This window comes from Lepidothrix coronata, unplaced genomic scaffold (genome assembly GCF_001604755.1).
Source record: "Lepidothrix coronata isolate B3197 unplaced genomic scaffold, Lepidothrix_coronata-1.0 Scaffold46, whole genome shotgun sequence".
Taxonomy (NCBI): domain Eukaryota; kingdom Metazoa; phylum Chordata; class Aves; order Passeriformes; family Pipridae; genus Lepidothrix; species Lepidothrix coronata.
Window position 1 is genome coordinate 2,552,765 of NW_016690226.1, and position 15,381 is coordinate 2,568,145.

General features: G+C 38.3%; 1 protein-coding gene across 2 annotated transcripts in view; it reads right to left on the minus strand.

The window, feature by feature from the left end:
* GSK3B (glycogen synthase kinase 3 beta) overlaps positions 1-15,381 on the minus strand; it is a 154,883-nt gene that overhangs the window by 43,752 nt on the left and 95,750 nt on the right. For both annotated transcript variants that reach the window (XM_017814730.1, XM_017814728.1), the window contains exons 4-6: positions 13,698-13,808; positions 10,697-10,827; positions 8,721-8,827 (exon numbers count right to left, since the gene is read on the minus strand). In XM_017814730.1, coding sequence (XP_017670219.1) covers positions 8,721-8,827; positions 10,697-10,827; positions 13,698-13,808 — 349 coding nt within the window. The remainder of the gene's footprint in view (positions 1-8,720; positions 8,828-10,696; positions 10,828-13,697; positions 13,809-15,381) is intronic.

Sequence of the window (15,381 nt, forward strand, 5' to 3'; positions counted from 1 at the left end):
GATCACGTCAACAGCATCCTTAGAAGAAGAGCCATCAACTAACTTTCATACATATAACAAAAGCCATGAGTAGTCCCTAGCAGCTCTTCCTCCTACATGAAGAAATTTTTCCTACTCTATTACATGTATATCTCCTTAAATAATTTGGTAATTGAATACTACAGCAGTAATTTAAGAATGTATCTAAGACTACTATGGAATATAGCATATTATTTTTGGAAACATAATTACCTAAAATGAAAAATCTAACAAAGCAAATGCAGTAAACGCTGGTTAGCAGATGTTTGTGAGAATCTGATGTAACTGCACACCAAATAAATGGAATTTTAAGCTGCTCAACACAGTAGAAGTATTGCACTTTGATGCAGAGATAACTGCCTCTCCAAAAAACCAGATCGACTATAAGGTTTTCTAGAAAGTCATCAACAAATATGAAACCTTATGATAAAATCTTCTCTCAAACAAGCAATCAGCAACAGAAGATTTGTAAAGCCTACAACACTGTAACTCTCCAAAAGGGAAAACCAGTCCCCTTCCACCCATATTTCTTTGAACTCCTGCCTACTTTTATGAGCTAACCTTCCCCCATGAGATAACAGCAGTGTCACCATAAGTCAAACCCCAGAGATTTTACCTCCTGAGGCCTGTTCCACCTGAGATAATTCATGCTAAAACAGAAATCTTTATGTCCTAATGTATTTAAACTATGTCCCATCCCTGGAAGTGTTCAAAGCTGGGCTGGATGGTGCTTTGAGTAACCTGGTCTAACAGGTGATGTCCCTGCCCATGGCAGGGGGGTTGAAACTCAATGATCTTTAAGGTCCCTTCCAACCCAAGCCATTCTATGACTCTGGTTCTATGAAGCAGGATACACACAACACTGTCAGTTATGGCTAAAGGTCTGAGTTAAGAAAACGTCTCTATCAGTTCTCTAAAGTCTATTATCACTTTGTTACAACCACTACAGACTGGTGCAAAAAATAACTAAAAAAGCTTTCAGGAATTCAAGATTTATAACAAAGTAATCTACAAGTTAGAACAGAGTTTCCCTTCCCTGATTTTTAAAGGAAAGAGAGAGTGGCTACGCAAAAATACTTCCCTCTCTTCACAAGAAAGATATGATTGAATTGGAACATACAGTAGACAATGAGCACTGCTCATTACTGCAGCTTTTGAAATCATTCACTTCCAAGTCACATGGATGCACTTTTACCTAATGTCTTAGTACAAACACCACACCAATGAAACAGCAACCAGAAATAATTTGAAAGCTGACTCTTGAAATTCAAAAAGTCAACATACCAGATGATGCTTTTTCCTCTTTTAGTCACATTTAATAAAAGCTGATATGGCCACCAAGGTGTTAAGATCTCTTTCGGACAACAAATGAAGAAGGAATCACATAAATAACATTTGATTGCATCCAATTGCTAAATGATAGCTCCTGCTGTTGGACTAACACGTACAGCACTTTTTTTGTCATCCTGTGCATAATGGGTTTAGAGGAAATTACACAAAAGTGCAACAGATAGCATAGAGTTCTTCAGAAGTACTGAAAAAACAGATTAAATGCACTAAGCAGTCAGAGGACTGTAACTTAAAAATCTATTTAAAGGCACCTTAAAGGGTTTTGAAAAACCCTTTACACTGCCCTTTACAAAACAAGTGGTTACCCCAAATCCATAATCATTATTTACAACTTCAATCCTTATTTTGCACTGAAAAAGAAATAACATACATGGGAAGGAAAAATATTTGACAGAATATACACAAACCCAATGCTGACACAAGAGTAAGTCATCATTCACAACTCACTTCCTTTTAAAATTCTGAAACTACGCTAAACATGACTTTTTTCAAATTAGACTGCGGCTTTTTAAAACTGTTTTAAATAACCTTTTGGTTTGGCTGCTCTAGAAGCTGGCTTTTGCTGTTTTATCCTTTCCCAGTTTCCCTAAATGTCTTTGCACTCTCCACCAGCCAATTTTGGACAAGTTTGATGGGCAGAAGTCTTGAAATCCATCACAGAAATTTTGTAAAAACAGTGGGAGAGCATGCATCAGTGTTACTGCTGAGGAGAGGAGGGCTCAGTTCCTGTGAGAAGCACCATGTGTGCCCCAGCCCTGCCAAACTGTAACTGCAAACAAGTCAAAGAATGTGCAGGTCCTTGCTCAAGCAAGAAGGCCAAGCACAAACAGCAGAGGGTACCTGAGAAAGCTGAGGGCATCATATGGGAAGAGAGATAAAAAAGAAAGGATGTACCAGGAAACAGCTGGTAATGTCTGAGAATACTTGCTACATTCATGGTAGGTTTAATCCATCAAATATACACATCCATCAGAAACCTATGTAGTAGTTCCTTGTGCACTGAAATCTTCCAAATCAGGTAATTTAATGTCTTGTTAAAAGTCTATTTACTGTTCCTTGATTTTCCTTGCTAACACTTTAAACATACGCTGAAGTAAAACTCAGGCATTCCAAAATCCCCAGCTTTTTTCCAGGCGTGTAATTTCACCAACTTCCAAATTAGGACTTGGGCAATGTTCCCTGGGCAAGGAAGTGAACAAATCCTTGAAGCATCCTCAACAAAAGCCAGAGTGGAGGCTAACTTGAGCAGCTCCAAGCAGGAACAGAAACAAAACACAATTTATACAGATGTTTATATAACTCTGGTGAGCAATGTACAATAAGGAACAAACTAAAAAATTTCATCTCTGATGAAACTTGATGAAATTTATGCCATTGACTTTAACAGGACTAAAATGTGGCTCCAGGACAGTTTGACTTTTTTTTTTTTTCATCCCCACCCTTTAAATCTGGCATTTTAAAATTTATGTATCAAATCAGGATATACCATTTTCCTCAAGCCTGAAGTAAACAAAGTACTAAATTCTGTATTTAAAGACATGTTACTTATGGGAAATGATAAGGTATCAATTTTTGATAGCTCCTTCTCAGATACTTTTCTGTCTTAGCACAGTCAGAGCTAACCTTTATAGGTTAATAATATTTTGGAGGAAGCTTGTGGTGTAACTACCTGCTCCCATGGGAGCAGAAGCATTTTCTGAACTGTTTCTTTTCAGTATGTGTAATTTAATTAAAGCAAACTAGGACTGTCATTCACATGCTTTAAACTAGGTAATAAACAAGGTAAGAGAGAATCTTAACAGAAAACAAGTCAACAAATTCTTATGTCAAACTAGCTGGGACAATGTGAAATTTTAAGAGAAAATACTGAAAGCTATTCATTTTAAGAAAGCAGGCAAGGGTACTTTCTTCACACCTTCAGTGAAATGTAGTCTGAACAATATAGACAATAAATACAACTGCCAGTCAAAAGCAACCCTCAAGTAAGCTTATTTCAGAAAGCTTTCACACATTATAATGGTAGCTAATGCAACATCTTTCCTAGACTGGAGAACACTTAAGACAAATACCATTATCACCTGACCTACCTCCATTAATTCAAGCACGCAAAAATTCATATAGCCTCTTATACTACAAAACTTTAATCAATTAAATTTCTAGTACTTTACTGATGCTCACAGCTGCTAGATGGACATTGTCTAATAATATAAGCTGTATGATACCCTTGCTTTTGAATGCATTCTAGCAGTAGAGAACGTAAGAAAAGGAATATTTCTCTTTCACTCAGGAAGAGGCATCTGGGAGAAACACCTGCAAAATACACTCCTTGGCTTTAATTCTACTAGTGTGCAATGGTCATTTTGAGTTGTCTGCGACAGAATACCCTGTCCAATGAATTTCACTTTTTGTAATCTCAAACTCTACTTATCCAAGTTGAAAAGTTGGCCCTCTTCTTCACAGAATGAGCAGCTTTCATTGTATTACACTCTAGCTCCTCTAACTTGTTATATGGAGGAAATTAAGGAGGAAAGGAAAAAAAAAAGGGTTTATCACATCCATCTTGTACAAATTAAGAACTTTCATTTATCTCATGCTTTATGGGGCATATTTACCTTTCTACTTTTTTTATTACTCTTATCTATTCCTCTTTGCCTCACTATCCCTTAATCTTGATGGACTTCCTCCATCCTGGAGGTGACTCAAAGTTGCTGCTCTGTAAACTGTGGAAACAAACTAGCAGGAAAGAAACCAAGAGTCAGAAAAGCAGCTCTGGGAAGTCATAAAATTAGCAGCTTCTAGCTGCCAAATACCAGACCCCAAAGTGCTTTTCACTGCTGCTTGTTTGAAACAAATTTTGGGATGTCACAGCAAGAGTAAAATTCAGGATTACATGCACGCATGCGATGGTGCAAGTTTTGCACATCAAGCCACAGATAGCAGAGACAGAGTAAGGCTGAAAGAGGAAAATGCTTGAAAAGACATGTTTGTTCCAGTATTTGGAACAAAAGCTAAACACAGGTATCTCTGTTCTTTTGCAATGAAGAGATGAAACTACAATGACAGATGACAGAGTAGTTCTGTGAATTAACATGTGCTTATTTTCAGCACTGGAAATTGCCATCTGACAGAGGCAAATACTTTTTATTGTTTGGCAACAGTTTTGGGACACACCTTGTAATGGTTCTTCCCCAAGAAACTCTGAGTTAGGCCAGCTACATATGCCTGCAGAGGAGCTTATGCTCCAGACTGCTGAGGTCAAATACTCTCTCCCTCTGTCTTAGCACTCACTAGGAAAGTGAATGAACCACTTCATGATACTTATTTTTGGACACTCCAAGAGAAGCCAGCAATAGAGCCATGCAGATCAATCTTTCCCTGCCAGTAGCTATAAACGTTCCCTCTGGAATGCTCCCAACTCCTGCCAGTGCAGTGATGGAGAAAACACACTGAGCCCAGCAGACTCTTGTTATGCCAAAGCACCACCACTGCCCTGCCACCTAATCTACTGAAAAAAAAAATGCACGTTTTTGGGCAAAGCTCAGCTGCACAGTTGCTTTTTACACAAAAGGATCACATGGCAACACAAACATCTGCACTCACCCCTGCTCCAGTGCCTACATTTGTCCCAGGACAATGTAGGGGAATGTGGGCAGCCATCCCATGGTTTTTCAGCAGGCAGCATCTCCCTTATGACCAGAACTGCCAGCAGCATGCCATCAACATACTCTGAGATGCTGCAACACACACAGACTGGCAAAGGAGAAGCTTCAGCCAAAAAACTGTCAAAGGACAGCTGAAAGAGCTTGGTTTGGAAAAAAAAAACCAAAGCCAAACCACAAAAAACCCCAACAAAACAAAACCAAACAACAACAACAACAACAACAACAAAAAAACCCCTCCTGTGTATCAGCTGCAGGAAACAAACAAAGTACCATCCCCAGCAAGCTTTAGGGACACCCACACATCTGCAGAATTCAAAGCCATAGGTGCACAAAGGCCCAAACCGTACAAGCTATGAAGACACCCAGTTGACATGGATACTTGTGCCTGACCACTGAAAAAATCCCATAAAACTGTAACAGAGGCAGATGACAGAGCTGTTACAGGCCTGGATTTGTAGCTATTTGGCAACAGCGGCTATTTAAAAACTTGAATAGGTCACTTCCCAGGTCATCATTTTAAAAATAGAGTCCCGGGTCTGCTGGAGGCAGACAGAGAGGCATTAACTGCAGTAAATGTGATTTGATGCTACTCTTACTATGGTGTATATTTAAATACAGCACTAATGCAGTACTTCACAAAAGTTAAAAAAACTCCTGGCTGTGAACTATTTTTTGAAGGGACGCTTTGGGTTAGAATTTAAGTCATGCATTTTGAGGAAATAATCAAGATCCTACAATTCAAAAGCCAGCTTATAGTTTTCTTGTGACACCCACGATGAAAAGACACATTCTGGAACAAACTTTAGTTTCTGCCACACTGAAGAGCAAGTATTGTTGCAAGGCCAAATTCAGGTGTTTAAAGACAACCTATGTGAAGCCAGACAGTGCAATGCCACTCCTGGTTACAGTGATGACTGAAACACTGATGTAACACATTACAAGATGACTAACTATGCAAATGGTCATGATGCAGCTGGCTGTGCTGACACTCTGGGGCCATCGGTGCCACTGCCTAGTCTTAAAAAGCACTTCTTGCTCAGAAATACTTCCAAAAATTACCATATTACAGCTCATTATAACCATAAGCCCTGTAGGAACGTTAGCAAACAACAAAAACCCTCAGAAAAACCTAGAAGCCTTGCAGATCACATACAAAAAAATTTCTACTTAGAACACTTTTTGGCTTCACTGATTTTACTTTTAATGCAGTTTTAAGAGAGGATATTTAAACAGAATAGTGAAGATCCCCACCTTAATTGTAAGTTGACTTTTTGTTATCACACACACACAAGTGGATTCTTATAGTGATAAAGGTTATAGCAGGAAAAGCTTGTTATGCTAACAATTCATAGGAAAACGAACTAGAAACCCAAGCATATCAACATTAAAACCAAAAAGTTTAAAATGCAGTATTATCATACTATAGCATTTCACAGTTCCCTACACTTTGAGCAACGGATAAAGCACTAATAATTAAGTGCTCCTTCCTCTCTTTTAATAAACCTATCTGTGCTTGTTGATTGGTTTTCCAACAAGCTGGTTGAGTTTGGATGAACAATCCTAAGTGAAATAAGGTAGAGTTCTCACTAAGCACTGTTGCTGCCTATCCAGCAAGAACTAAGGAATATTTACTACCACTGGAAACAGCAGCATCAAACAACTAAACCTTTAGAATTTCTAACTTATTTGCAGAACGTGAAAACCATTAAATTTGTAAAAGCATTTTATTCCTTCTCAGCTCCCAAATGCAAAGATTCTGCTGAGAAAAAAGTGGAAGGTGGAAAGGACAGGAAGGAAGAAAGGAAAGAGTATTAGCTGAACTTTTTTTTTATGCCATTCTGTGCAAATTTCAGAAAAAGGACCTTAAGGGACATGAGTTGGAGGGTTGGTACAAGAAAGACTGGACAAAACCTGAAATCCATGATTTTTTTTTTTTTTGGCAGGTGAAAAATGGACTCCTCACTTCAGCATGTAATTTTTATTACAACTATTTTAGAGACCAGTATGTAAGACAACAAAAATGGAAAGAGCACCTTGAAAAAGGGTCTGACAAATAGCACAAGTTTAAAGTCATTACACAGTTGGAACAAGAGACACCTAACGGGCTTATCTATAAAACAGTCTCTTCTGGTGACACATAAAAGACCTGGTTTATGCAGTTATCCTCTGAAACAAGTTGTCTCTGCACTCTGATAATGCAGCAGAGACAACCTATTAGCTCTCCGCTAGCAAAAAGATGTCAAAAGCGATCAGCCACCTTCCTCTCACTCATGAGCTCCTGACACTTTGCTTTTACCTGGGCCCTGCTGCTTATTTGACTACACAGCAATGCTGATTGCACTCACTCACGTAGCAGAAAGTTAACCTGCCGAGTCTCTCATCAGTTGAAGCTGAATCAGTGTATTAAACAATAAACTGTGAGATCCAGGGTATCCAGGAGCAAGAGTGGGGCTGGGGCCGCCATTTTTGGCAGCAACCAACCATATGTTCTGCCCTTTTATATTTATTGTGGCACTACTTTCCCCAGACTTCTCTTGGTTCTGCTTCTTTTTCCTACCGGGGAGATATGTTAAGTGTTGCTAAAATACATACCGAATGATAACCGATGGGAAAAAAAATGAGTGAGAGCAGGTAAGCCTTCAGGAACACATTTTGGTGGGTTTTTTTTCCCTCCCTCAAAGAACTGCAGAGTTGAAACAAGCCAGCCAGCCACTCACTTTCACACTAGTTAGAACATAACAACTTTAAATATACTTTAAGTGGTTATAAAAACATTCTGCCAAGACTTGATCATGATCCTCAAATCCTTTTCAAAACATTAAACCTTGCCTAAGTGAATCAAGTCCATAAGCAAGGCAAAAAGTTCCTCAGTATTGTGCTAAGGTGAGAGCCAAATCTAGTCTCTTTAACACTAGAACTCAGAAGGGGCACAGGGAACATCTTGACTAAAAACCAGAAGTAGTTACTCACAACCATCCAACACGTTGCTGTTTAAGATTTTTCATTATCCTATTTATTTTTAGGACTCTACTCTAAGAAAACCTGTCCTCTAGCAAAATCTTTAGCCTAATATTTCCATGCCACAGCTATGTGTCAGGTATTAGAAAGAAGTCGTCTTCGTGTTCCAAAATTATTACTAAAAGACCACAAAAGTTAGCAGAACAAGTTGAATTAGAAGGACTGCTGCACACAATATAGTAAAACTGTAAGGAGAGTTTAAAGTCAATCATTAGGACACATTTCCCCTCCCATAAACTCTTTCCTAAAAGCCAAGTAAATAAATCACAGACTTATTTGTGTCTAAATCATAGCATATCAGAAGCAGTAACTGATTTTCTATAGTAATTCTTTACACTTCAAGTCATCAAATACTTTTCTAGTTTAAGATTTCATACCTACTTTTAAACTAAATGGCAAAATTACACTGATATTTTTTTTCCTACTTTGTAATCAGATTTTCCCCTCTACACTGAAAAAATCCCTTTCCTAGTGTAATTGAGACTGAAATCTTGAAAGGTGTAGAAATCACAGCAGCCATCTACAAAACATCTTTAAGAAGTGGTCCTTAACCATTTACAACAAAATTCAGTCCCTGGGGATTATATTTGAGATCTCTGTAAACCTCGACACTTAACTACCGAATAAAAACTCCTGCAGTTGGGATAGATTTCAACAAATACATGCACGTACCTATACTGGAGGTATAATCGGTGGCTCCAAAGATCAACTCTGGTGCCCTGTAGTACCGAGAGCAGATGTACGAGACATTGGGTTCTCCACGAACCAGCTGCTTTGCACTGAAAAGGAAATGGTAACATTTCAGTAATGAATATTTTTACAATATTGCTGTGCAGACTAACATCAAGCTTTGGCACTCTTCACCCACTCCCAATTCCTAAATGCTGAAGTACCATGTCCTTCTAAGCTGATGCAAACCACTGACTCAATGATTCACTGTGAAATGAGTCCAATCCTCAAGCACCTTCCTTACACTGGACATCGCAAAGGAAATTCCGACTACAATCTAGCTGATAAATAGGGTCAGATTTTTGGCTGGCAGCTGTCTTTTTCCAGATACAAAGGTTTGTTTACAAAGGCAAAGAGGACAGAAAACAGTTCAGTCAAATGTAGTTAACTTTTAAGGTTCAAAATCTCTGAATACTCACGGGAAGCAAGTGGAGGGTTTATGTTTGTTTGGTTTTTTGTTGTTGTTGTTAGTTTGCTTTTTTGTTTGGTTGCTTTTTAATTTCCATCATAACGTTCTGTCTCTTTGCTATTTAAGGGAGTGTGGCATGAGGTTAAAGGGGTATGAGGAGACAAAGGAAAATAAACTTTGCCATTATATTCACATGTTAATGGTTCACGATTAACATGAAGGCTTCATTTATACTGCAAGAGATCAGCCACAAATACCTACAGTATTGCCTCAACCACTACTGTTGAAAGAATCCAAGAAAAGAATGGACCATGAGAGGACATTGATTTTGGAACATGAGTATGGACATATTATACTTCTTTCTTAATTAACAAGCAATTAAATTAGGCAAAAAAGGAGCTGGAAAACAAAATTGCCCTTTCAGAAATATGACATTTAACTAAGCAGCACTGAACACTGCAGAAGGGCAAGCCAGTCAAATCTAGTGTTCAGCTTTTTAAACACTCCTTTCAGCCTTCAGGGAAGAAGGACTCCTACCACCCATTTTTAAAAGTCTCAGTTTTCTGTTTTCTATACAGAAAATACAGTTAAAAAATTCCCACTGATAACAGATAGTAAATACTACCTTTTTAATGCATTATTATTTTTGAGTTTCAGTGTGATTTGTATTTTGCTCCAACACTGGTGAGGCAGAGCTGAGGAGGAGATTCCCAAGCCACCAGACATGATGATGCACTGCTTGAATAATCACCATCTGAGATTCCCACTCGCTATGGATAAGTGCATTTAGCAACAGCAGCTTCCATGACTTCTTCCACGTATACCCTACCTATATTAGTCTGCAAAGTTATAGTACAATCTAAAGACTGGACTTTCCAAGAGAGAAATCTGTCTCCTGCCTCAGTGTGGGTTTCCAGAATTTCTATATCAGTTCTAAGATGGGGGCTGGACTCTACAAGCGACTCACTTGAACAGACATTGGAAATAAATGTGCCATCAGAAAACAGAATACAGATGTCCACTATCCAAGAGCTTCAACTGGAAGTCCCGCTTCTGATCTTGAGCCTCTATGGTATTGGCAACATGAAGTGAATTGGTGTACATGCAAGTAGACTAATAAAGAGTAACATTAGCCTTTTTAATATACGGTGCCACTGCACCTGTCTTCTCTTCCCAAAACACAGTTCGCTACAAGATTTGGTTGTATTTTTCCATGGTGTAGTATTTTTCCTATATGACTCCATATTTATTTTATTTTTCTAATACCTGAAAACGTAACAGGCTTGAATTTTAATTCCTTCCCTCCTGATATCCTTTTCCAGTTTTTTCCCCCCACCCTCCCACCCCGAACTCATTTTGAGGGGAAAACGGAATATCAGCAGTTCTCTTTCAAAGCTACAAATAAAGAAAGATCTTCTCAGGGACACAGAGGATTTCTTGGCAAAGTTGCACCCAGGTTCACTTTGAAGGAAGACCTCTTCACCAGGTTTCAGGCCACAGATATGCTTACCTTCCGAAGTCGCAGAGTTTTAGAACAGCTGTATCAGGGTCCAGCAAGAGGTTCTGTGGTTTTATATCCCGGTGGCAGATCCCAAAGGAATGGATATAGGCTAAACTCCGGAACAGCTGATACATGTACAACTGGAACACAGAAACACGAGTCCGACGGGGTAAACAATTAGTTTAGCACAAACTCTTATTAGAAGAAAAGCAAAAGTTCTCAAAAAAGACCATACTGAATGTGTACTAGTGCTATGAAGATGGACAAGGTATTTGCATACTTTCCCCACCCTGTGCCACATACCCACACATGTGGTTCATCTGTCCTTACATAACTCAGCATAATGCCAAAAGAGTAACTGTGCCAGTCTTCCAACATTTATAAATAACAGCAGTTGTAAAAAACATACACAAAATAAAGGTGTTTCAGTTTGCTTTATAAATCAGCCTCTTCATAGACATGAAGTATTCCAGGTTATGAAAAAAAAACCCAAATCAAACCAAACAACTGAAAAAATTGCCCTTCAAGAGCCAAAAGAAAACCCTTTAGTAGATGAAGTTATATTAAATGTTGCTCAGAGACAAGAACAGTGTCTCAGCCTGTCACTGAAGTGAATGTCCCAGTGCTGAGGGGACACAGTCAGATCTCTGGACAAAAAGAGAAGGCAAATAAAACCAAATGCTCAGAATAATTTTATGCAAGGCACAACAAATAAGCATGCTGAGGGAGAGTCTCTTTTGCCCCCTTTCCAAGACTAACCCCTTAGCAAGGAAGAATACAGCAAGAAGAGATGTTACAAAGCCAAGAACTTCACAGGATAAGATTACAAGGCAAGGGGAGGATGTCCAGCTGCTGGAGCTACACACTTGTGGTTATGGATAACAAAGAGGTGCTGAATACAATTAGGGCTGTATAGCACATCTAGTCCTAAAGGCACAGAAACCCTGCTTTAAGGCTGACAGAAGGCTTACTTGCCAAGTTATTTATTATTTTTGTTGTGCCCCCACCAAGGTTCCAGTTAAAATCAAGCCACAGGCAGGACACTGCACCAGAGACGCACCTCCACACTTTCCTTTTCTAAGCACATTCTCCACAAATCACCTTTAACTGTCTATAAAACCATGTGCAATTACTAGATATTGGTATCAGGTCATGTTTGCCTCACTTTCACCACTATCTCTGTCGTCACACTTTCTCTCCCCCTTGTTTTTTGTTGCTGGTTTGGCGGGAAACATAGAAATGGAAAGAGAATAACTTGAATTTTGGCTCTAGGTCTCTGGTTTTCATTCTTGTTTCTGAAAACCACGACTCTGCACAAAGAAAAGCAAACAAACATGTTTTCCAAATTGCCTGTTCTAGACATGTTAAGTATGTATTGTGCAAGCGTATTGCAAAATAATGCAAAAGACGGCTCTAATTTGAGGGGTCAAGTCAACACATGTGGGATTTAGAAAGTATGCCTTTCATCTCCACATAGCAAACCCAAAATTTCCAAGAATTCCTTAGACCATATTAGAAATTACAAATAAAAATTAACCAGAAGATTACTAGAACATCTTCCCAGCAGTTTTTTTAACAGTTTGTTACCCAGCTCTCTACCTGCCTGGGTGTCAATCAGAAATGAACAAATATGTATGATCTGACCTTTGTGTAGCCAAGATGCCTGGAAAATTGCAAAACCCTTAATGACATTGAGGTAACATGATCTTTTTAAATACAGGATTATGTGCAAGGCTTGCCTTGCCAGAAAAGTAAGAACAGCCTTCCAGGTTACCTGGAATGGGAAGTCCCAAGCATCCTGCAAGATGAAAGAGCTGAAGCAAATTTTATTCTGAAAGTGTAAGTAAGGACAACTTTCTCAAGTTCCCATAATAGAGAACAATAAGGGCAAGAATACTGACAAAACATATATAAAAAATTTATCAAAAGCTAAGCTAACAGATTTTTGGGTAGTACATAAACTGAAGACATGCTGTTCCACCAGCAGAGCAAACAGTGTGACCTTGCAACAGGAATTGTTACTGCTGGATGATAAAATTCTGTCCTTTCTTATAAAACAGGCACCGGTGCTGGCTATTGCGGAGACATGCCGTTTGCAATTTATGCCTATAGTTATGGCACAAAATGTCATTACTGATAAAATTACTATTTGTAGCTTTCAACTTTTTAACTTTCATCTTCTTTCAACCAAATTAAAGTTTTTTTCTTAAGCCAACCCTCACATTAAGAATTACACTTTTAAAGAGGAGTCTGGAGAATCAATATGAATCAGGCAAATTTATCGCTAATTTCCATTTAATATTACCTGGATGCCATGTTCACAAGTTAATGCCAGGTGAAAATATCATCATTCACTTGTGTGTGGATTGTGGTCAGCACGATATACAAAATGGAACTGTGAGACCCAGATGGTCCCACGTTTGACAGCAAAATAAATTTTATTTTAAACATTGTGTAAAAGATGTAGACAACTTGAGTATGGTTTTAAAGCTACAATGTGCATACAAGCATCTTGCCCATGTAGCTCTGGAAGACAAGAGTCAATGAGCTCCAAGTGGGGACAAAAATATGCCTTTTATGCCCACAACAAAAGCACATGAATTCTTACTCATGCCAGGAAAAGGGGAAAATGAGAGATAAGGGAACATCTTCCTGACATCCTCTTTCACTTCCTGACCTTTGTTCTGTTATATCTTCATCATCTCAGGAAACTGAAAGCTGCTAATCTAGCTGGTGTCCGTCTCTAAGCTGCTTCAAAAACAAAACACTTCCCCCCCCCAGTCTCCCTCACCCATTCCAAGATTTATGCAAAATCAGAAATTGGGAGTGCTTGTTTGCCTCAATCCTCTATTCTTCCTTCACCATAAAAACTAATAATTCTAATTTTCCTTCCCTCAAGATTTATGTGCTTTTAAAAATTACAGAAAACTTATTATGTCAGAAAAGTGTATCCCCAGAGTCTGTTTCTATTAAATCCTTCTTTACCTAACCACATCTATCAGTTACCTACCTTGACATAAATCATAGGGAGTGTCTGTTTGGCCCGACTATAATGTCTGGCAACTCTGTATACTGTTTCAGGAACATAGTCCAGCACCAAGTTGAGATACACCTCATCTTTCTGAAAGAGAATAGAGAAGAAAAACAAAATCAGCAATAGATTTGAAGCATGAAGCACAATTAAAACATTCAGTGAAACCTAAAGCATGAGAAAGCTGTGGACATTTTAAATCTCACCTTTAGTGGGAGTGTGAACTGCTGACAAATTATTTAGGCCTTGCACTCCTGCACTAATACTTTTGTCAAACTTATGATTAAGGTCATGTTAATTATATATATCTATATCTACATATATATTTATATATACACACACACACACAGAGAGAGATACTATGATGTCCAATGATATGACTTCCAACATAAGGAATTCATTCGCTGATTATAAATAGGACAAGGATATAATTGTTCTGCCCAGTCGATATTTTCATCAGGAGAGTATTTCAAGGTAACATGTGCATCATTATTTAAAGCAGCCTATTAACTCATTAGTCCCTTACCTGCCAAAACCCAAGAAGTGAAAATTGAAAAGTCCCAAACTCAGCCTCCAACAACAACACATCAAAAAGGTTCAAACAACCTGCATCTTTTAGAAATGTTACTTTGATCTTACTGAATTCCCAACTATTAAGAGATTAATAATACAAATTAACCATTTGTCGACAGTAAGCCAGTGTTAACATTTGTAACTATTCCATTTACATGTATTTTGATGTCCCAGTTATCTCCAACTTAAGCATATGAACTTATTCATGGCAAAACAAAGTCTTGAGTATAATTTTTAATATCTAGGATCAGGTTAGAGGTTCAAGTGAACATAACACAGAAACAACAAAAGTAGATTTATAATAAGGTACTTTGTTACATTATAAAGTACCTTATTATACATTAGCAAAGGAAAGAAGGAACAAAGAGAACTTAAATGACAAAGTACTATAATCACATAGTGCCTCAATGCAGAACTGAGAATTTTCAGTAGTAAAACAGGTCTTAAAGAGACTTCTGATATTTTAATGCAGTCTTCTGTGCAAATCTTATCAGGACTGTGAATACATTTAATGTTGGGGAATGGGTATAATTAACTGTATCAACCTGAAAAATTATTTTTGAAAGCTGGATGAATCGACCAGAAGTAACCTCTCCTGCACCCAGTGCACTATCAGCTAGAACTTTCTATAGTGAAAGACGATACTCAGAGACTTTACATAGATGGAAACAGCATGGAACTCCCAGTTCTTCAACTGGAGTCCTTGTCAGCAGATCCACTGGCTATGTATCTTAACATCCGAAACCAAAACTCATTTATCTACAGCGATTTAATAATACTACTGTGACTTAAGATGTCACTTCAAGCACAGAGTGAGGCATGTTACTCTCACAGTGCTCTGCTGTCCTGTCACAGCAAAGAGCAGCAGTGTCCAGGGAGTAAAGGAATGGTACATGGTAACACGCAGAGAAATACTCACCTTGAATACACAATATACAGAGCACTGCTGGTTTTGTGTGTTGTTAAATACTCAGAATTCAAGATCTGTTTTCACTGTTATTTGACAATAAAGGCTTCTCTTTTGAGGACATTTTAATAGCTCTTACCAATACCTCCTAATAGACCAAGTCACCTTGCAAGGCCCTGCCTA